This window comes from Galeopterus variegatus, unplaced genomic scaffold (assembly GCF_000696425.1).
Source record: "Galeopterus variegatus unplaced genomic scaffold, G_variegatus-3.0.2 Scaffold569, whole genome shotgun sequence".
Classification (NCBI taxonomy): domain Eukaryota; kingdom Metazoa; phylum Chordata; class Mammalia; order Dermoptera; family Cynocephalidae; genus Galeopterus; species Galeopterus variegatus.
The window spans coordinates 508500-531196 of NW_007726680.1; the positions used below are offsets into that span (position 1 = coordinate 508500).

General features: G+C 53.6%; 1 protein-coding gene across 1 annotated transcript; it reads left to right on the forward strand.

Moving 5' to 3' along the window:
• The first annotated feature begins 2048 nt into the window (after nt 1-2048).
• Nucleotides 2049-22697, forward strand: KIF1C (kinesin family member 1C). Its single transcript, XM_008570108.1, has 21 exons — nt 2049-2175; nt 2597-2673; nt 3051-3230; nt 3924-3989; nt 4475-4653; nt 4740-4851; nt 5299-5376; nt 5528-5593; nt 5685-5760; nt 6249-6327; nt 6541-6686; nt 7637-7806; nt 7973-8052; nt 8187-8262; nt 13603-13682; nt 14557-14651; nt 17644-17727; nt 18135-18321; nt 18467-18539; nt 19218-19835; nt 21467-22697. Exons 1-21 carry the CDS (start codon nt 2070-2072, stop codon nt 22148-22150), a joined length of 3312 nt encoding a protein of 1103 aa, XP_008568330.1. The 5' UTR covers nt 2049-2069; the 3' UTR covers nt 22151-22697.

The following is a 22697-nucleotide window of genomic DNA, read 5'->3' on the forward strand; positions in this document are numbered from 1 at the left end:
GGGTGGGGACGCCCGCGGAGGAATGTGCCGGACTGGGGGGCGGGGAGCCGGGGTCCCGTATTGCACGACCGGGCGGAGGCCGGCTAGGCGCGAGAGCCGGGATCATGTGCTGTTTGTCCCGCGGAGGCGCAGAGAGGTGCCAGGCCCGGGGCGGCCGTCGGTTGGCTGGACAGGAGGACGGGGTCCTCATGGCGGCCCAGAGAAGCCAGGCGGAGGCCTGTTTGAGAACTGCCCGGTGGGCAACGTGAAGGTGGCCCGAGGCCCCCTTTCGGGTCGGTCGGCCCCTCTCCAGCCGCAGGCTTCTCTCTGTACCCCACTGTTCCTTGTCAGCTGCACCGCCTGATCCAGTACCTATCCCCCATTCCCTTACTCCACTATCTCCCAGCCATGTCCACCATTCCCTGTCCCATTAGCCGCAACGATGTCACTATTGCGTGTCTCCACCAGTGTCCTTCCCTCCCCTGATCAGGGTCTGGAGGGTCAGGACTGTTCTTCCTGAGCCAGCCTCTGTGATTTCAGTTACTCCCTTCCTGTCCTGGGACAGACCAGCCCCCCTCACCCCTCCCATGCTCTGCCCAGAAAGGCTGGTGAGGTGAGGCTCAGCACGACAGGGGTTTGGTGTCCTTTGGGGCCACAGGAGGGGGCCCAGCATCCCTTATCCCTTTCCATAGTCCTCCACCCTGCTGTCCGTGGGCGTGGGCCGTTCAGCCTCTCCTCCTAGGGTGTGGGCACCTGATCACCCACATTCCTGGGCTACAGCCTGGCACCTTCCCCAGGGCAGTGGACGCCATGGCACTAGCCCTAGGCTGGGGTTGGGACCAGTCTGCCTCCTTTCCTTTCTTTCCCCTTTCAAGGAGTCCCCTAGTACCCCCTCAACGAATCCAAAAACACAGGTATTCTGGGACCCCAAGGGTAGAGCCCTGGGGGTTGGTATGATGGATACAGGATGACCCCACCCTCCCCTGCCCATTGTCCTGGATCCTAAGGAGGAAGTGCTGGGGGCTGGGGCAAGGGGTTTGAAGCCCAGGAAGCAAGCCCTATGGATCCCTGGCCTAGGCTGTACATCGAGCCCTTGCCCATCAGCAGTCCTTACCTTATGTGTGGAGGTTGTGGTCCCTAGGGGGGAACTGGTTTCTTCTTTTCCCTTGCTAACTCTCTGGGGGAATTTTAGGGCAGATTTTGTGTTTGGGGTCTTCTCTCCTCCCATCTCTCTTTTGGGCTCCCAGTTTGTGCTTTGGCCCCGGAGCTCCCCTCCTTACCTGGTTAACATCTCTGTGTTTGATAACTCCTGTGTCTTCATTCCTTTCCTTCTTTTATTCTTTCCTTCATAATGTGACCTCAGTTTTGCCTTTTGTCTTATTTCTCTCATTTTCTGTGTCTCTGACTTTCTGCCCATCCTCTCCCCCTTCCCACCACCTTCAGTGTTTCTGCCCATGTGTCCATCTTTCGGAATTGCCCTCTCTCACTCCTCTATCTGAATGTTCAGTACACATGTGAGTGACGAGGAATAAAAATATCACCGTCCCTGCCCTTGGATTCACATTGCATTCGGCCACTCCAGAGGGGCAGCTATTCTGACTTTTCCTAACATTCTGCCCCAGCCTGCCTAGCTAGGAACCCCAGACAGACCTCTGGAACCACAGGTGCCTCCTAACCATTCTTTCCCCACAACCAGCGTTTCCCCCACAGCCCCAGCTGGCGTGGCCAGGCCCCAAGAGTAGGATGGGGCTCCCCCTACAAGGGCTGGTGGCAGCCAGAACTGATACAGCCTCCCTGGTCTGGGGCCAGGACGCCAGGTAACTCTGGGGTGACAGCCCAGGTCCTTGCAACCTGGGATATGCCTTGGAGAGAGACAGAAATGCCTTTGGGAGTCCCCAAGACAGTGCCAGTTGGGAGGAAGGCCAGGGGAGCAGGAACTGCGTCCTTGAGGGGCTGCGCAGCTGGGGTGGGAGAGTGGAGAGACTGGTTCCAGGGAGAAGCTGTGAGGCAATGTCTGGGTCCCCACAGTGGCTCTGACCACCCCTTCTTTCTCTGTCCTCCAGCTGAGGAGGTTGGGAGTGTCTGGAGCCATGGCTGGTGCCTCAGTGAAAGTGGCAGTGAGGGTTCGGCCCTTCAATGCCCGTGAGACCAGCCGGGATGCCAAGTGTGTGGTCAGCATGCAGGGTAACACCACCTGTGAGTGAGTCCCAGGGGCCTGGCTGGGCACAGGCGGGGAAGGCTGGGCTCACCATGTAGGCCAGTTCTGCCAGGCTGAACTGGGAGGAGGGCTGTGCTGGGCACAGAGCAGGTGCTAGTTGTAAGGGTGGGGGCTGGGACAGGCTGGCCTTTCCGTGTTCCCAGTCTCTGGGAGGGGGAATGTTGGCCTGGAGCCCTCCATTGCCCAATCCAGGGAGGCAGCTCAGTGGGGGCGGGTCCTAGGAAGCCAAAATTAGCTTTGGTGGCTGGAGGGGGTGGGGAGTATTAAAGGGGAGAGATGAGCTAGAACAGAGGTGTGGGGAGTGGGATGCCTGGATTCCAGGGGTTTGTGAGTTAGTGAGCAGAGGTTGGGAGTACCTGACCTTGGATTTCCCTTTTTTCCCCTTTCCTGTCCCGTCAGCCATCATCAATCCCAGACAGAGCAAGGATGCCCCCAAAAGCTTCACCTTCGACTACTCATACTGGTCACATACTTCGGTGAGGTTGTTGTGCTGGGGGAAGAACTAAAATTTGGGACAGGGGATTTAGGTTCCAGGGAGGGGGCACTGTTGGGAAATAGGACCTCCAGGAGATTAGTTGGGACTGGATTGGGAGGACTAGGACCCCTGGGTGGGGGTAGGTAGGACCCTTAGGTTGTGATTGGGATCATGATGGGGGAGGCAGAATTCCTTGGGATAATTAGGATCAGCAGGGGCTGGATAGGATCCCCAGGGATGATTAGGACAGTGAGGGTGGGGGGCACACCGGACCCTTGGGCAGTCATCAGTGATGGAGGCAAGACTCTTAGGATGTAGGCACCAAGGACAAAGTCATCCAGAGCTCTTGCTGTCTTTCTCGGTTCCCCTTACACCTAGGCCGAGGACCCCCAGTTTGCATCTCAGCAACAGGTATATCGGGACATTGGAGAAGAGATGCTCCTCCACGCCTTTGAAGGATACAATGTGTGCATCTTTGCCTATGGGCAGACTGGGGCTGGGAAATCCTACACCATGATGGGGCGTCAGGAGCCAGGGCAGCAGGGCATCGTGCCCCAGGTATGGGCCCAGGACTTGGCTGGGCAGCAGCCATCTTCAGCTGCCCCTAGGGGAGGAAGGACAGAGGTCTAAGGATCATGGATCAGACACCTGGCTTTCTGAGGCTGTCAGTGATAGGAACTGTGATGGGAGATATGGGCTAGCTGTGACCTGGACATTCAGGGCCCCTTGTGGAGAGGGTCTTTGCCCCTACTAGAGACAGTGAGGCTCAGTGAGAAGCGCCAAGGCTTTGGCATCAGAAAGCCTTGGGTTTACACCCTTGTTTTACCACTTACTACTGTGTTAACTTTGTTTCATAGTTATTTGTGAATGTAGTTCACAAATATACTCACAAATACACTTGCTGGCTTGTGTACCATAGGCGAAGTGTTAACTGTAGAAAAAGCTGGTTGTGGATAACTGAAAGTCGATCATAATTCTCCCTGGCTGTGCAGCATAGTGGCCTTGCATACAGGCTTGGGAGTCAGGATTCCTGGGTTTGTGTCCTGGCTCGCTGAATACTAGCCTGTGATCCTGGGCAAGTGTGAACCTCTCTGAGGTTGTCTTCCCTTCAGTAAAATGGGAATGACCCCTCCCTCAGGGCTGTGGTAATGGTTAAATAGGGCCACTTGGGACTGGGCCTGGCCTGGGGTTGGGTGCTGCAGGTATGCCATTAACAGGAGCTTCTCTGTGCTTCTCTGTGTCCCCCTCCAGCTCTGTGAGGACCTCTTCTCTCGAGTTAGTGAGAACCAGAGTCCCCAGCTATCCTACTCTGTGGAAGTAAGCCCAGGTCTTGGCGGGGGCTGGGGAGGGGTCCTGGTGTCCCTGGGCAGGGAAGCAGGAGAGCAGAGCAATTAAGACTGAGCGTAGAGCTGGCCAGTTGGCTCAGTTGTTTAGAGTGCGGTGTTATAACACCAAGGTCAAAGGTTCGGATCCCTGTACCAGGCAGTAGCCAAAAAAAAAAAAAGCACAGTCTCTGGAGTCAGACAGCCCGAGATCTCATCCTGGCTCTTCTGGTTACTAACTGTGACTTTGGGCAGTGATTCCATCCTTCAGCTCCTGGGTATGTTTATTGGTGGAATGCTAATTGTCGGACCCACCTCCTGGGGTTGTGGGGATGATCAGTGAGCAGGCATGTGCAAAATGCTTAGCACCAGGGCTGGTGTACGTGAGCTACCTGTATCAGGTCTAGTGGAGTGTAGGATAAGTTTTGTTATCAGTATTATCACTAGCTTTGTTACTTCTTATTGGCTTCTCCCACTCAGGTGAGCTATATGGAGATCTATTGTGAGCGGGTACGAGACCTCTTGAACCCCAAGAGTCGGGGTTCTCTGCGGGTCCGGGAACACCCCATCCTGGGTCCCTATGTGCAAGACCTGTCAAAATTGGCTGTGACCTCCTATGCAGACATTGCTGACCTCATGGATTGTGGAAATAAGGCGCGGTGAGGCAGGCTGATGGAGTGGAGGGGAGGGAGCCAGGGTGGAAGGTGAGAGGCGGGACGCAGTGACTGCTCCTGAATCCCCCCAGGACTGTGGCTGCCACCAACATGAATGAGACCAGCAGCCGTTCCCATGCCGTCTTCACCATTGTCTTCACGCAGCGCTCTCATGACCAGCTCACTGGGCTGGACTCAGAGAAGGTGGGACCCATCTTCCCACCCACCTGTCTCTCTCCTCCCCCATAAGGACAGTAATGTGATGGGAGGGGCTTGAGCCCTCCCTCCCTACCCATGCTGGGTCAAGCGCCTCCTCAGGACTCCACAGCCCCACTCTGCTTCCTCTCTTGTGTGCTTGTTTGTCTTTCTTACTGCGCTCCTCAGGGCAGGGCTTGGATCCCACTCTGTCCCTTGTCCTGGCACACAGTGGGTCTATAAATATTTGAAAATGAGGAAATGAGCAAATGAATGAGTAATCAGCTCCTCTCTGTTGTCTTTATATATTCATTGCTTGTGTCCTTTTCCTTCACTCCCTCCTGGCTTTCTCCAGCCCTCGCCAACCACCTACATTCCTGCTGCATGCTCCCTTGATTTGCCTGCCCTGTTCCCCCACTGACCCAGTCACCTCCTGCTTCTTTCCTCTGACCCCAGGTCAGTAAGATCAGTTTGGTGGACCTTGCCGGGAGTGAGCGGGCCGACTCCTCAGGGGCCCGGGGCATGCGCCTGAAGGTGAGGGGGCTTTGGATGGGGGGTAGTGCTTGGGGCTGTGTGTGGAGGTCACTGATCATAACCTGGGACTCTCGCTGGGGAAGGGAGGAAGGGGAAGTGGATTGGATTGGGAGAGGAGGGTCACATCCCCACATTCCTCATCCCTTTCTAGGAGGGTGCCAACATCAATAAGTCCCTGACTACCCTAGGGAAGGTGATCTCGGCCCTTGCAGATATGGTAAGATCTGGGGGTTGGGAAGAGAAGGGGTTCAGGAAAGGAGGCAAACGGGGAGGCCCACCCTAACCCCATTCCCTCTCGCATCCCCCAGCAATCAAAGAAGCGGAAGTCGGATTTTATCCCTTACAGGGACTCTGTGCTCACCTGGCTTCTCAAGGAGAATTTGGGTGAGGGGCTCCTCCTCTCTCTCTTTGCTGACCCTCCCACCATCCACTAACCCCCTTTGATACATGTGACAAATCCCCTTGCCATCCCTAGAATCCTAAATCCCCTGGCTGTCCCACTGACTCACCCCCAACCCAGGGAACATCCTCGAAGATGTCCTGATACTGAGATCGGGGCCACACTCTCCCTGCAAAGCCAAGGGCCTCACTGACCTGGCTGCCTGTGACCCCTCCCTGACCCCACACCCACTGCTGACTTTATCCCTCTCCCACTGACCTGTGACTGTCCTGCAGATATCTCATGTCTTCCTGACCTCGCCCCCCACCATCACCCGATTCATGACTAGCCCCACAGTCTTTAGCTTCATCTACCTCAGACAGTGACCCGATCAGACCCCTGCCTGGGCACTGACGCCCCCTGACCCCATGACCCAGTCTGACTTTTCTTAGGACCCAGCTCAGCTAAAGCTTTTCCCTCCTCCCATTCATAGGTGGGAACTCACGCACAGCAATGATCGCAGCCCTGAGCCCTGCTGATATCAATTATGAGGAGACTCTCAGCACCCTCAGGTGGGGCATCTGATTCTGGCAGGGATGGGGCAGCATACGAAAAGTGCCAGGAACTCAGAGGCTGGTTACTCAGGACTCTGCCCATAAGTCGGGGTAGGCCCCCAGCTCTGCCACAGTATCTTGAGACCTGGGAGGGAGAAAGGGAAACAGGCAGCAGACCAAGAGTCCCCTGTACCTGGGCCTTACCAGTCCCGATCCTCCCTCCTCACATAGGTATGCCGACCGCACCAAGCAAATCCGCTGCAATGCCATCATCAATGAGGACCCTAATGCCCGGCTGATCCGGGAGCTGCAGGAGGAGGTGGCCCGGCTACGGGAACTGCTGATGGCTCAGGGGCTCTCCGCCTCTGCTCTGGGAGGTAGGGATCCAGGAATGCCTCTTGGCCCACTCCATCCCTCCCCACTTGGCTTTGCCCAGTCCTGGGTCCAGGGAGGTACCACCCACCATGAAGCCCTTCATGTGCTCAGTGACACGGACACAGATATGGAGAGGGGACTTATGTCTTCAGATGCTGCAGAGCTGGAAGGGACTAATTCTCTGGGGAGTGTAAGGATTCAGAGGAACCCTGTCAGGCTCCTGGAACTAATAAAATGACAGATGCAGGAATAAATGGCAAGTCCCATGTTTATGGTTTAAACAGTAAATTGTTAAGCAGAGGCTGCTGGGGCGCTCGTCTTGACAGAAGTTCTTGTAAAACATCAGGGTTATGGTTGACCATAAGCTTAGCAGTCAACAGTGGATGATTTCTAAAATGTAATGCTCAGCCTTGCTGATGTGCAATCCATATTAGAGGATGCATAAGCCATGTTGACCAGGGCAAGTATGGACCTTGCATTTGGTCTTAGAGTCCATCCATTGAGGGTAGTCAGGATACTGAGAGGCACAGTGGGGGGAATAAGGGTGTTCTTGGGAAGAGAAGGATAAGGTGGGTATGATGTTTGCCTTCCAATATTTGAAGGGTTGTCTTGCAGGAAAAAAAGCTGTAGTTTCTTATCCCAGAGGGCAGATCTAGAAACAGTGAGCACACGGTGTGAGACAGATTTCAGCTCAACGCTAAGCGCAAGTCCTCTAACAATGGAAAGAACTGGCTGCCTCATTTAATAATGAGCTCCCCGTCCCTGGATACAAGCAGAGACTGGGTGCCCATTTGTCAGGGCTGCTTAGGAGGGCTCCCTGCCTGGTGGGAGGTTGACCAGATGTCTTCTGCACTTCTTACAGACTGGTCCTCTGAAGTCCTTGGCCACCTCTGTGTCTCTGGTTAGTTCCTTCTTTCCTTAGCCTCATGCTTTCAATTCTTCCTCCTTCCAGGCCTGAAGGTGGAAGAAGGGAGTCCTGGAGGTGCTCTGCCAGCTGTATCGTCTCCCACTGCTCCAGCTTCACCCTCATCTCCCCCCACACACAATGGGGAGCTGGAGCCATCATTCTCCCCCAACACTGAGCCCCAGATTGGGCCTGAGGAGGCCATGGAGAGGTTGCAGGTGGGAAGCTGGAGCTGGCAAAAAGGGTAGGGGTGTGGGGGCTGCTGGGAGTTTACTTCTCCAAAGCCAGGGTTGAAAAGGAAGAAGGAATCCCAGGAGTAGCATGGCCTCCATGGTAGGTACTTGTCCCCACTATCCTGATCCCTGCCTGTCTTTGTGTCCCCAGGAGACAGAGAAAATTATAGCTGAGCTGAATGAGACCTGGGAGGAGAAGCTACGCAAGACGGAAGCCCTGAGGATGGAGAGGTGCGAGGGACGGGCTGACAGCTAGAGCCCTAGAAGGAGGAGGATGGGAAGGGAGGTCAGGTCAGGCCCTGCAGGGAAGGAGGTCGTAGGTCGTGATGATAAGACTGACATTTGCCTCTCTCCTTTGCCCACAGAGAAGCGTTGCTGGCTGAGATGGGGGTGGCCGTCCGAGAGGACGGAGGAACCGTGGGCGTCTTCTCTCCAAAGAAGGTGAGTAAGGGAGGGATTGGGTAAAAAGGCCTAGGGAGCTCTTTGGAGGCTTAGAGAAAAGGCTTGGCAGTGGCGTGGTAGTGAGTTCTAACTCTGGTCTCTCCCTCTGAGGTCTTAGACTTGTCTTTCTGTCATCTCTGTCGCCTCTCTTGCCACCTCCTCTCTGCATTGTCTGGCTATCGCTGCCTTCTCCATCTATCCATCTGACATCCAGAGAGTCTGGTGCTTATTAAGTACCTGTGGCCAAAGACTCTAGGGACCACAGAGATGACACAGTCCTGGCCCTTAAGGGGATTGCAAGAGTTGCTTAGAATCTGGGTCTTGGCTAATGTACACTCACATGTGTGTATGTGAGTTCATGCATAGGATTTATCTCTGGACTCAGAAACTGGTTGTATGGTTACCTCAGGAGAGAGAGAGAGGTACTGGGGAATTGGAGGTTGGTTGGGATAGAGACTTAGTCCCTGTCTAGACTTTTATATCACTTGAATTTTGTATCCTGTGCATATGTTACCTACCCAAAAAAAGTAACTGAGAAAAAAAAAATATATATATATATTTTAAAGATGACTGGTAAGAGGATCTTAACTCTTGACTTGGTGTTGTCAGCACCACGCTCTCCCACGTGAGCCGTGGGCTGGCCCCTGAAAAATTTTTTTTTTTTTTGTCCTTTTTGAGACCGGCTGCACCACGCTCAGCCAATGAGCACTGTGAGCGGACCGGTCATCCCTATATAGGATCTGAACCCGCGGCGGGAGCGCTGTTGCGCTCCCAGCGCCACACTCTCCCGAGTGCGCCACGGGCTCGGCCTGCCTGAAAATTTTTTTAAAAGAATAACTTGGGAAGACCAGACTGTAAAGGAAGTAGAGTAGGAGTAAGCACTGTGCTGTAAGATAGTGATTCTCAATGCAGTGAGAGGCTAGTTATAGATGGAAGCATCATTGTGGCCTGGAGATACATGGGAACTGATTTCCTGGAGAAGGTGGTTTGGAAAGTGGAGCCTGAAAGATGGGAGGGTAGAGAGGTGTAGGGACAACATGAGGCTAAGCAGGCTCTGGATACATGTTGCCTGAGTGGGACATGGCAGAGCCTGACACGTGCCTGCTAGTTAGTAGGATCTCAGTAAATCTTTGTTGAGAGGAAGGAAGGAAGCAGGACAGGAGTGGTCAGGCTCAGTGGGAGGCACAGGGACCAACCAGTCAAAATGGACACTGGCTGTAGACAACCAGCACAGCTGTACTGGTGCATACCAGTGAAGGGATGATGTGCAGGCCCGTTTGAACAGAGCAGGAACTTCCAGTCCCACTGGGGAACCAGCCAAGCCTGTCTGGCCCGTGGTGTGAAGTAGAACAGGATTAGGCCACCTGGGAGAGGTGGTGGGTTACTGGAAGGAGGTTCCTCTCTATTTCGTAAGGTCAGGTTCAGCTGGGAGACTGAGAAAGCAGGGATCATTGAACCCCTGGTCTGAAAAGAGGAGAGGGGTTTGGTCATGCCTGGCCCAAACCACACTGAGGGAGGGAGTGAGCTACGGGGTGGATTATTAACAGCAGCAGGCCAGGCTGAGGGGCCTGGTCCAGGGCTAGGTACCCAGGGCTTTGGGGTCCTTCTGAGGGAGCCAGACCCTCCAGCGACCCAGCCACATCTCAGATAGCTTCCAGCCATCTTTGCGTGCCTATATCTGGGGTGCTTCCACCACAGTTGCAGGGATGGAGAAAAGGCAGAAAGGAATGGGGAGACTGATGGGATGGATGTGTCTTCCCTGGAGGGCTTAATACTGCACAGGGATGCTACCTACTAAGCCCAGAGACCAAAGGGAGGGAGTTCTTTTATTCTTTTTTGTTTTGACAACTGGCTGGTATGGGGATCCAAATCCTTACTTTGGTGGTATCAGCACCACATTCTACTGACTGAGCTAACCGGCCAGTTCTTGTTTTGTTTTTAGTTGTTCTTGTAAAGGTAATAGGTATCAGAGAGAATGTTCAAATAGCACTAAAAGGTATGTGTGGTGAAAAGTAAGTCTCCTTTCTTCCCACGCTCAAGTTCCCTTCCCAGAGGCAATCTCCATTATCAGTTCTTAATGTATTCTCATAGAGATAGTCTGTGCATGTGCAGATGTGTGTGATATATATAATTATACACACACACACGCACATGGCCTTTTTTTTTTTTTAAGTTTATTTATTTATTTATTTATTTATTTAAAGATGACTGGTAAGGGGATCTTAACCCTTGACTTGGTGTTGTCAGCACCACGCTCTCCCAAGTGAGCCACGGGCCAGCCATCCCTATATAGGATCCGAACCCGTGGCCTTGGTGTTATCAGCACCACACTCTACCAAGTGAGCCACGGGCCGGCCCTTATGGCCTTTTTAATAGTAGTGGTCGCATACCTTATTTTAAAGGTTATTTTGCTTTTTTTCACGGTGTCAGAATATTCCATTGTGTTGACATGGGATTATTTATTTAACCAGCTTTCTACTAAAGAACATTTTAGGTTATTTCCTATTCTTTGATACTCTCAACAGTGCTACAATGGATAGTCTTATATAGGTCTGTGTTCTGTAGAACAAATTCCTACAAGTGGTGATTTTGGGTCGAATGGCAGCCATTTAAAATTTTGATATATATTGCCACAGTGCCCTCTGAGGATTATAACCATGCTAATTTATCCTTCCAAAAGTAATGTACAGGAGGGCGCATTTCCCCTCACCCTCTTCAACATCCTGGGTTATCAGACTTTTTGGTCTTTGCCAGTGCGATTGGTGAAAAAGGTGTCTTAGGATAGTTCACTTTTGCGTTTTTCTCAAGGTGGTAAGGATGAACATATTCTCCCATGTTTAAAAGGCTTGTGTATTTCAGAAGGGAGAGCTGTTAGACTCTTGGGAGAAATGGGTTTGCTGGAGGCAGCTCCAACCCAGGAATGGTCGGGTGGAGAATTGGGTTCTAAAGGAAAGGCTACAGTTTGTCTTGGAGAGAGCGTAAGGAAATCCCCCTTTTGCTGGGACCCCTACCACCAGAACTAAGGACTTCTTAAATCAGTGGTTTTCATACTACGACCTTCCTTCTTGGGGGCTGAAGTGGAAGGGCAGGACCAGGCTCTGGCCTGAACAGCTCCCTGCTTATCTGCTCGATGCCCGGGGCTTCTAGATAAGATTTCATTTGAACAAAGAGTTCCCAGGCTGAACAAAAATTGAAAAGCACTTCCCCAAATCGTGTCCCCTCTTCCCAGGAATAGATCTCTTTCTGTTTCCAGAGCCCATCAGTGTTTGCCAGTCCCAGAACAGGCCTGACACTGCAGTGTAGGGAGGGGGTGTGAGCAGTCCCTCAAGAGAAGTATTGCAGCAGCGATTGCTGGAGAGCCTGAGTGGAGGGGCAGACAGACGGATGCACGTTGTATCCCACGTGGACACAACCTTGGGCTTTAGCTGCTCGGGATGCGTGTCACAGAAGTACAGGCCTCCCTTACTTGCTGCTTCCCCTCCACACCCTGCTCTTTCCTGCCTCTGTGCTTCTGTTCACACTCCTCTGTTCATCTGGAGCTTTCTTCCATCTGGGTGTCCACGCCCTCCTTATCCTCAGAGCCCAGCTCCCTTTTTGCCTTTCCCATGAAGTCCTCTTGAACCCCCTGAGTTCATGTGAGTCCCTTCCAGAATATGGTGGCACTTGACTCCCTTGGAACAAATGAGTGAAGGAGTAGACTCAGCGAGGGTGTTCGAGGATCAGAAACTCCTCTGCTAAGCTCCTGTTTCCCAACTTGGAATGGTGTTTCCACACCAAGTCTCCTCTCCCCAAGTTGACTCTGATTTCCTTACAGATGGGACAGCAGCATCTGGGTATGACTCATCGCTCTGTCCCACCCAGCACCTCATGGGGTCCCACTCGTAGAAAGCCCACAGTAAATCCTTGTAAAGCAGAGGCAGGTGGACTTGTGTTTGGTTGGAAGGCTTAGGAAAGCTTCGCGGAGGAAGTGGCATTTGAGAAAGACCATGAGGGACATGAATGATTTTGACAGGTGGTGGTGGGAGTAGGGGTGGAGGGGGAGGGAGGCTGTTCTGGTGAGGGAGTGCTCACCAGGCAGGTGGGCTGCCAGGGATGCTGGAGGCTGGCCTCTGGAGGGAGTGCTTAGCAGTCCGCTGGGTGGGCACCCACAGTGGGTGAGAGGGCCTGGGAAAGGGGCTTGGACAGGTGGGCTGGCCTTGACGTGGAGGATACCCAGGGATGTCAGGGTAAATTGCAGGCTCGAATCAGGTGGGCATGGGGTGCCAGCTGGAAGGTCTTGGTGGAGAAGCAATGACATGCCATGGCGTGGTGTGGGCAAGAAGCTGGGAGACCTGCGGAGATGGCAGGAAGCCAGGCAAGCCTGGGGTAGGTGGTGCAGAGGGCAGACAGGTGTGGGCGGAGGCAGCAGATGGTGGGGAGGGAGACTCCTCTGGGAGTGGCAGCCTGTGGCCTGAGGGGGTCTAGAGGGAACAAGGCCTGTGTGCCACTGAGTTACATGCTTGGGGAGGGTGGGGAGGTCATATCAGAAAGAAGTCAGGAAAACTTCCTTTGGTGGAAGGGAATGGGCTGGGTTTTCAGCACAGAGCAGCATCACGATCAGCCAGGTATGTGGGATGGATTCTGTCAGGGGGCTTCTGGCAGGGACAGCTCCACGCAGCTGCTGCAGTGACTCTGGCCTGAGGTGGAGCAGGCCCAGGCAGGGGCAGTGTCAGGGAAGAGTCAGGGAGTCGACAGCTAGAAACAGGTTTGTTTGTTTCACTTGCTTTTAAATTGAAGTGACACTTTTATTTTTAAATTGTAATTATGAAGGTAATCCCTGCTCCTAAGGCACTCAAGGTGTAGTGAAAGGTGAGAAGTCCAGTCTCCTCACCCAGCCCCTCCTTTACCCTCCAGAAGTTGCAAGACATGTTTTGAGGGAAGAAATGATGGGACCTGGGGACAGAGGGAAGACAGGGAAGAAGAGGAGGGTGTATGTGGATTTTAAGGCTTCCCATCAGGGAGTCTGGGGGCTGACGCACCTCTGAAGAGACAGACCTTTAGGAGGTAGCTGACTTGGCGGGGTGTGGCGATTTTTGTAGGCCCCATTGTGTGAGGTTGGGCTGTCCTGAAGGCAGTTGATGTGAGAGGTGGGAACCAAAGAACCGAAGATGATCCTTAGGGCAGAGGGATAATGGGGGAAGGAGGGTAGGAGAGATTTCCAAGCATGAGGGCAGGGGTAAGCAGCACTGCAGTGTCAGGACCCGGGGGGTGTCTGCTCACGTTCCTCCTCCCTTCGTCCTGGTGGCAGCCCCCACTGGCTCTCAGGAGCCTTCCCCTGATCACTTTCCTCTTGCCCCTCAGACTCCCCACCTGGTGAACCTGAATGAAGACCCCCTGATGTCTGAATGTCTGCTCTACCACATCAAAGATGGTGTCACCAGGTAGCATGTACCCAGTGGCTGGGGTGTGGGTGGGGTGGTTCTCCTTTTGGGGTGTGGCTGCAGAGGGATGTTCACACTGGTGCCTTCCTTTTCTGGTGGTCACTGGAGACACCCCAGATCTCTGGGCAGCTGCCTCCACAGCCCTGCTTGCTCTTCTGGCTTCTTGACAAGTTGCTGAACCTGCCTGCTCCAGGGCCATCGTGCCTCCACCCACCAATTTGGTTAGGGCGAGATGCCTCCTGGGACCAAACTGATCCCGCACATGTGAGGATGGCTCTTGATTTACTAGGCAGAAGAGCTGGTGGGAAACTTAGACCACCACAGTCTTAGGCCCTAACATCATTGCCTTGGCATCCCCTGGTGGGACCGTTCACAGAGGAGGGAGAAGGGAGACAGGGCCCATCCCACATTGTTGAGGCCAGCGCCGTGGCTGAGGGCAGGTGGCTTCACTGGCTGAGGCTCACAAAGCCCTGGGGCTTGGTGCCTTCTGTAGTTAAAGGAGTGAGGGTGCCCCTTCTCCCACCACAGACATTTGTGGCTATCCTTGGAGATCATCGTGGATAGGGAGTGGACCCTTAGGGTGATCAGCCCTAAGCATGGGTGGGAGGCTGCGGCTGAGGGTGCCTGTCTGCTCCTGGTTCGCTTTGCCCCCTTGCTGTGTAACACAGTGACTAAGAAGGCTCACGTCCCAGCTTCACCACTGCCCGGCTGCGTGACCTTGGGCAAGGTACTTTACCTCCCTGAGCCTCAGCTTCCTCATCTGTGAAATGGGACTAATTGTGGTTGGCTTGTTGAGCTGGATGAACCATGTTCAGGAGGGGCTTGGCAAATGTCTGGTACATAACTCAGAAAATGTTGGCCATTGCTTCCCCAGGGTTGGCCAGGTAGACGTGGACATCAAGCTGACCGGACAGTTCATCAGGGAGCAACATTGTCTGTTCCGGAGCATCCCTCAGCCAGACGGAGAAGGTAATGGCTGAGAGGGTGAGAGTGGAGTGGCCAGACAGAGAGAGAGGTCCCATGTCCCACCCCACACACTGAACACAGAGGCCTGGGTTGGGCACTGGGGAGTGCAGCCACATAGGGAGGGGATATGTCCTCACCCTCAGAGGGGCTTTGAGCTCATGGGTATGAGTTGGGGAATGCCAAGGGCTGGCTCTCTGCACCCAGCCCGAGAGGGCAGACCACTGCATGGTCAGGGAGGGGTGAGGGTCCCGAGGCAGAAACAGAAGACTGGCATGCTGTGGGGTGCAGATCTCATCCTTCTCCTTGCTCTTTTCAGCCTAATATTACAGCCTGGTCATTTTTTATGAAAACCTGTTTTTGTTTCAGTGGGATATCTGAATTATTTCTGTGGAAAACCTGCTTCTATCTAGCGATGACTGCAAAGGTTTCTGATAGTTAATGGTCCATGTGTCCCTCTGGTCCCAGTTTTGGACACTTTAGCTCTTATGTGGCCATAGCAGCAAAAGCTTTCAGGAATCACAAACCCTCAGGGTAAAGGTACTAGCCTTTCTGACATCAATAACACAATAATTGTGTGATTCAGGGTGTATTTTTAGGTCACCAGTTTGTTCTGGTTCAGTCACCTTAAAAAAATGGAATGATTTGTGTTCAAATAGGCCCAAGTGAAGTTGAGCTCTGTGGAAATGAGTTGGGAGGGAGGGCAGGGAGGCTGAACGTGGTACACATGAACTTTCTGTCAATACAAATCCCATGCACTGTGCCTCAAAGACTAGGAGTACCTGGCCAAATGCCTTTGAGGGGACAGGGATGTGGGGCAAGCGTGGTCAGCACATTTTTAAAAATAAAAGACACTATGGTGTGGCTAATAGCAGCTCAGGTTTAAGACCTGCCCATTGAGTTTCAGTTTGGTTCAGGGTCAGCAGATTAACACAGTCATTCTGGTCTGGTTCAAGTCCCAGTGACAGCAAATGCTTCCGGCACTTTGGGCTGAAAGTTCTTGAATCAGTTCAGTTCAGTGGGTTATTGCCAAGTTCCTGTTCTGTGGTTACCTCTGGGTGCTAGAGGAGATACCAAAGTGGCCCCGGAGCGGCCTACTTTCCAGGGGCTCATGGCGTGTTTGGGGAGATGACAGGAATGCCCAAGACTGTTAAGTCACAGTGAAAGCTGCCAGTGCTGCTGTGCCCCAAAGGGTGGGAGCTGGAGAGGTTTAGGCCGCTCGGGTCTCTTCTTACAGCAGATTTAAGACTTGACCAGAGACAGGCAGAGAGGACGGGGGCAGCATGGACAGAGATGTGGACGTAGAAGAATAGTTATTACTTACTTATCATCTGCCTTGGGACTTTGTATTTCTCCCTCAGCTCACAGGTGAGGGAACTGAGGCTCTTAGAGCCTCAGTGATTTGCCCAAGACCACACAGCTTGGCAGGAAATGGCATAACTGGATTCAAACACAGGATGGCAGGCTCTAGGGGCTGTGCTGTGAGCTGTGCCCTGGGCTGCCAGGTTGCCGTGGGGTCAAGGACAGGGAGAAGGCTGCCCTGGCCTGGCTGGAGTGCTTGTCTCCTCACGTGGCCCCATTTTCCCTCTGTAACACCTGTCCCTTCTTTTATTTTATTTTATTTTTGGCATCTGGCTGGTACAGGGATCCGAATCCTTGACCTTGGTGTTGCGATAGCCCTTCTTTTAGTGGGGACTTTCGATTCTCTGCTTTTAAAAAAATTGTTAGAATTAAATGACTTTAGATTATTTTGTTTGTTGTCTGTCTTACCAGCCGGAGCTAAGCTTTATGACAGCAGAGGTTTTTGTTTTTTTATCGCCGCTGTATTTCCAAGACTTAATAAAACAGTGCTGGCAGATAGGAGGGGCTCAGTGTATTTGTGGAATCAGTGAATGAATTTTGGGGCCTGGTGGGGTTAGACTGCCCCCTTGTAGCCAGCTGCATCCCGTCCTTCTCCGCCTTCTTCCGTTGCTGTTACCTGGACACAGTGCACCACCGCAGCTGTGTCTGCCTGTCCTCTTCCTCTTCTCCATCATTTCTTTCTGCCTGTTGAAATCTGAGTCTCCCTTCGGCTTAGAAGGTGCCACTTCCACATAATCATTTCCAGTCCTGTGCCCCTAAGCCGTATTCTTCTCTGTCCTCTTTGTCCTCTCATAGCATCTGTAGTCCCCATCTCTGCCTGATGTTGCAGTTCATCCCAGTTTCTGTGTTTCTCTGTTAGTTTTAGTATAAATAACTCACGTTTGCATACTGTTTTGTAGTTTATTTGAGCCTTTCAACTACACTGTAAAAAAAAAAGATTTCATGACTCATTTTATAGAAGATCACAGCAGTGAGATGACTTGCTCAGCACCCTGGCTGAGAGTCACAGAGCCTGGGTCTTTGGAATATCAGGTTCCTCTGTGACAATGAGTCACTGCTTCATGAGGGCAGGGAGCTGCCTTGGGCATCTTCAGTCCCCAGCAAGCAGCAGGCTCAGTGATCTGTACTGGGGAGCCTTGACAGATGTCTGTGTTGGGTTGACTTTATCTTGTCATATGTTCGCTGTGGCTTGAGAGGATTAGTCAGGTGTTAGTTTGCAAGATGCATCAGACAGAGAGGTGGGCTGGGAGCCTGCTGGAGGAATCCAGGCCTGGCCAGGGAGCAGTTGGGATGGACATCTGGAAGGCAGAATGACAGGGCCTCTGACCAGTTGAACATGAGGAATGAAGCCTGAGGATTCCTGGTTTTCTAAGCTGCTGCTGGGAGGATGGTGGTGGGTGAGCAGGGAGCCACTGCAGAGGCTCCTGCGAGTTGTAGTTGGGGCTCTAACCCTCCTTCTGCTCTTCCTTTCCCGTGCTGCCTGCCACCAGAGGGCCGTGGCACCCCCCCACAGGTACTGGGGGTGGGACTGGTGGTGCATGTGTGATTTTGGGGAGTAAAGCAAGGTGGGCATTGGTGACCATCACCCACCTTCCCCCAGGGTCTAATCTTTCCCTTCCTGTCTCCCTCCGTTCAGTGGTGGTCACCCTGGAGCCTTGTGAAGGAGCTGAGACATATGTCAATGGGAAACTTGTGACGGAGCCACTGGTGCTGAAGTCAGGTAGAAGACGGGTCTCAGAGTGAGGGTTCTGGGACGTGGCCTTAAGAAGGAAGTCCTAGGGCTTTCTGGGCTCATTCTAGGATAGGAGCCTGAAATGAATAAGAAATAGCCTGGGGATATGAGGAAGGAGCTTGGCAGTGACTGTAGCTCGGTGTCTCTAGCTGTCCAGGGAAACAGGAAGGGGCTGCCAAGCACCCCTACCCCCACTCCCTTTGGTCAACAGGGATGGGGTGGTTCCTGGGCTCTTCCACGGGTGTGTCAACTCTGACTGCCCTCAAACTTGGGGTGATGAGACAAAGGGTGTCAGGGTCCCGGGGACTTGGGAGCAAGGTCCTGTATGCCTTAGGCTGGGGATGAGTTTGCTGCTGTGGGGAAGTGAGTCTACTTTTCCCTTTTCCTGTCTCCAGGGAATAGGATTGTGATGGGAAAGAACCATGTTTTCCGCTTCAATCACCCGGAGCAGGCACGGCTGGAACGGGAACGAGGGGTCCCCCCGCCCCCAGGACCACCCTCTGAGCCTGTGGACTGGAACTTTGCCCAGAAGGAACTGCTGGAGCAGCAAGGCATCGATATCAAGCTGGAGATGGAGAAGAGGTGCGAGGCGGTACCCATGTGCCCCATGGTCTCCAGGCTGTCTCTCCCAGCCCCCAGTCCCCAGCATCGTCCTCTTGTCAGATACCCCACTGAGGTGGCTCTAGAGCCCCACACAGCTCTCCCTCCCCTCCTCACCCAATCCCAGGCTGCAGGATCTGGAGAATCAGTACCGGAAAGAAAAGGAAGAAGCTGATCTTCTGTTGGAGCAGCAGCGACTGGTGAGGCGGGGGCTGGGACTCGGTGGGGTGGTCATCTGAACCAGAGTGGGAGGTGGGTCCAGGGATGAGAGGTAGGGGTGGCTCTAGGAGGAAAATGCTAGGAGAGTAATGTGACGGGGGAGGAAGCCTTGTGTGCATGGAGGTCACGTTCCTCCCAGTTGACTAGGGATTCCCAAACTCCATTCGTCCTGTGCTGCCTTTATGATTTTCACCATACCCAAGTACCAGCTGTACTGTTATTTATTTTTATTTTTTTGGTGGCTGGCCGGTACAGGGATCCGAACCCTTGACCTTGGTGTTCCTGGGTGGCACTCTGACCAACTGAGCTAATTGGCCAGCCTGTACTGTTACTAAGATTGTCCTTTAAATGGACTTTTAAATCTTTAATCTCGTCCTGAGCAGTAATATATCTGCACAGAATTCCAGACTTGATTAGCTACAGCTAGTATCTGTGATCACTTTCTCTGTGTCAGCCACTGTTCTAAATACTTGGCATACATTAATTCTCCAAACGTATCTGTAGCAGAGGTTAAGCAGTCTACCAAAGGGTGCACAGTTAGTTAGGGGTGGGGGCAGGACTTGAACCCAGGCTCTCTGATGGGGGTGTTTCTGTTGTCTTTGGGACACTCTGGCCTCTGCATGGCCTTTGCCCTCTCCCCATCTTCTCCCTGGCCCTAGTATGCAGACTCTGACAGTGGGGATGACTCTGACAAGCGCTCCTGTGAAGAGAGCTGGCGGCTGATCTCCTCCTTGCGGGAGCAGCTGCCCCCCACCACGGTCCAGACCATCGTCAAGCGCTGTGGTCTGCCCAGCAGCGGCAAGCGCAGAGCCCCTCGCAGGGTTTATCAGATCCCCCAGCGGCGGCGGCTGCAGGGCAAAGACCCCCGCTGGGCCACCATGGCTGACCTGAAGATGCAGGCAGTGAAGGAGATCTGCTACGAGGTGGCCCTGGCTGACTTCCGGCACGGGCGGGCTGAGATTGAGGCCCTGGCCGCCCTCAAGATGCGGGAGCTGTGTCGTACCTATGGCAAGCCGGAAGGGCCCGGAGATGCCTGGAGGGCTGTGGCCCGGGATGTCTGGGACACAGTGGGTGAAGAGGAAGGAGGCGGTGGTGGTGGCGGCGGTGGCAGCGAGGACGGAGCCCGCGGGGCAGAGGTGGAGGACCTCCGGGCTCACATCGACAAGCTGACGGGGATTCTTCAGGAAGTGAAGCTGCAGAACAGCAGCAAGGACCGCGAGCTGCAGGCCCTGAGGGACCGCATGCTCCGCATGGAGAGGGTCATCCCCCTGACCCAGGTAGGAAGGCCCCAGCCTGGCTTTGTCCCTCCTCTTCTCTCTTCCTTCAATTGGTCCCTTTTGGAACCTGACCTTTCACCTCAGATCCCTACCTCCTTCCCCCTCTGTCTTTAAAAAATGTTAATTGAAGTATAATGCAGTTTTTCTCAGTGTAGTTTATGAATCACCTGCCTCACAATCACTAGGCTGCTGATTACAAATGCAGATTCCTGGGTCCCATCCCAGACCTACTGAATCTGCATTTATAATGATGATTGATAATAAGCTCCCCAGGTGTTTTCTGAAGTACAATAAAGTTTGAGAACCACTGATCTAAAGTGACCAATTCTTTTTTTTTTTTTTTTTTAAAGATGACCGGTAAGGGGATCTTAACCCTTGACTTGGTGTTGTCAGCACCACGCTCAGCCAGTGAGCCACAATCACTAGGCTGCTGATTACAAATGCAGATTCCTGGGTCCCATCCCAGACCTACTGAATCTGCATTTATAATGATGATTGATAATAAGCTCCCCAGGTGTTTTCTGAAGTACAATAAAGTTTGAGAACCACTGATCTAAAGTGACCAATTCTTTTTTTTTTTTTTTTTTAAAGATGACCGGTAAGGGGATCTTAACCCTTGACTTGGTGTTGTCAGCACCACACTTTCCCAAGTGAGCTATGGGCCGGCCCCTAAAGTGACCAATTCTTAAGTTACAGCTTAAAGAATGTTCTCCACACACGTGTACCCTCTGATAATCACCCCTCCTCTCTGGTTGACCATTAACTCTGTGGTAGCGCTGTGCTGAGCTGTGCTGAGTGCTTTTCGTGTGTTATCTTGTTTAATCTTCACAGTAGCCCCTTGAGTGGTGGTGTTAGCATCTGTCCTTGCTTTTCATGTATTCACTCAAGTAAACATTTGAGTGCCTACTATGTGCCAGCCACTTAACAGGGACCCTTTCTGCTCTAGTCCAGCTTCCCTTCTGATGGGGAACGACAGTCAGTCTTAATCCTAGCTCCTGGTTACTGAGGGCTCAACTTTCTGAACGCAGCTCCTCCTCCTCTTCCCTTGCTCACTCCCCTCCAGCCTCGCTGGTGTCCTTGCTGTTCCTTGAACTTGCTGGACACACTTCAGCCTCTGCACCTGCTTTTCCCTCTGCCTGGAATGCTATTCCCCCAGGTGGCCACATAGCTTGCTCCTTGCTTCCTTGAGGCCTTTACTGAAATAACTTCTCGATGAATCCCTTTCTGTCCGTTTGTTGCAGCCACTGCTATGCCAGCTTACTGTTCTCCCAGCTCTGTTCTCTATCTGAAATGTGACTCATTTTTTATAACAACCTTATGCACCAGGTACTGTTGTTATTGATGTCATCTTCCAGATGAGTAAACTGAGGCACAGAGAGGTTACAAGCCAAGGATCCAACCACACAGCTAGGAAGTGGCAGACCCAGGACTGAGCTCAGGCCACCTGGCTGTCAAGCCTGTGCCCCTAATCCACTACTCTTCTAGCTTCCTTATCTCCAAGCCCTTCTCTGGACCCCTTGACATCCAGCCACTCTAGGTCCTTCTAACTTATCCTCGTGGGTCCACACGTCCTCAGGATTCAGCTCTCCTCACATCCCTTCTCCTTTTCTCTCACCCCCTCTCCCTCCCAGGATCATGAGGATGAGAATGACGAAGCCAGTGAGGCCACCTGGGCCACACCTGAAGGGTCAGAGGCAGTAGAGGAGGCAGCCCCCAGCGACCGAGTGCCCTCAGCCCGGCCCCCCTCACCACCCCTGTCAAGCTGGGAGCGGGTGTCGCGGTTGATGGAGGAAGATCCTGCCTTCCGTCGTGGCCGCCTTCGCTGGCTCAAGCAGGAGCAGCTGCGGCTGCAGGGACTGCAGAGCTCTGGGGGCCGGGGCGGGGGGCTGCGTAGGGCCCCAGCCCGCTTCGTGCCTCCTCACGACTGCAAGCTGCGCTTTCCCTTCAAGAGCAACCCCCAGCACCGGGAGTCCTGGCCAGGGATGGGGAGTGGGGAGGCCCCAGCCCCACCCCAACCCCCTGAGGAGGTTACTCCCCCTCCAGCCACCCCTGCCCGTAGGCCTCCAAGTCCCCGCAGGTCCCACCGTCCCCGCAGGAACTCCCTGGACGGAGGGGGCCGATCCCGGGGAGGGGGTTCCACACAGCCCGAACCCCAGCACTTCCAGCCCAAAAAGCACAACTATTATCCCCAGCAGCCCCAACCTTACCCAGCCCCACGGCCCCCAGGGCCCCGCTACCCCCCCTACACTACTCCCCCGCGAATGAGGCGGCAGCGCTCAGCCCCTGACCTCAAGGAGAGTGGGGCGGCCGTGTGAGTCCCGCATCCTGGGCAGAGAGGGCCTGGTGGGCCCCTTGCTGGGAGAAGGGAAGACGCTGGGAAGCTGCTTCCCCAGAAGCCCTGGGGCAGAGAGGCCCTGGAGAGGAGAGAGAAGGTCCGAGTAGGTGACAGAAGACCAGGGGTGACTGAGCCGGAGGCTGAGGGAAGGAGGAAGGCACGGAGTTGCCAGGAGCAAACCAAAGTGAAGGAAGAGCGATAGGAAGCTGCCTCGGGGCCACCCCTTGCAGAGGGGGGTCCCACAAACGCTGCTATGGGTGGGGTGGGGGGCTAGGGGGCTGCGTAGCCAGTGTTTGACTTTCTTTGCGAGTGGGGGCAAGGGGAAGAGAACTGAGAGTGAGGTGAGTTCTCCCCGGCCCCTGTCTGTCTGTCTGTCTGTGGTGGGTTTCTGTTTCCAGGGAGGTGTGGCGGGATCGTAAGTCATTCCCCTCCCCTTCCAGGCCTCCTGCTATATTTGGGGGACCTGTCTGTTTTGGCTGGAGTCCCATGAGGATGTGGGACCCTCTAATAAAGGATAGCAAACAGAG

Bases quoted from the DNA above. Each gene is read 5' to 3' on its own strand.
- KIF1C (XM_008570108.1), top strand. From the start codon at position 2,070: ATGGCTGGTGCCTCAGTGAAAGTGGCAGTGAGGGTTCGGCCCTTCAAT. The intron at 7,807-7,972 runs GTGGGAAGCTGG...TTGTGTCCCCAG, and splicing joins AGGCCATGGAGAGGTTGCAG to GAGACAGAGAAAATTATAGC. The intron at 18,322-18,466 runs GTGCGAGGCGGT...ACCCAATCCCAG, and splicing joins AAGCTGGAGATGGAGAAGAG to GCTGCAGGATCTGGAGAATC.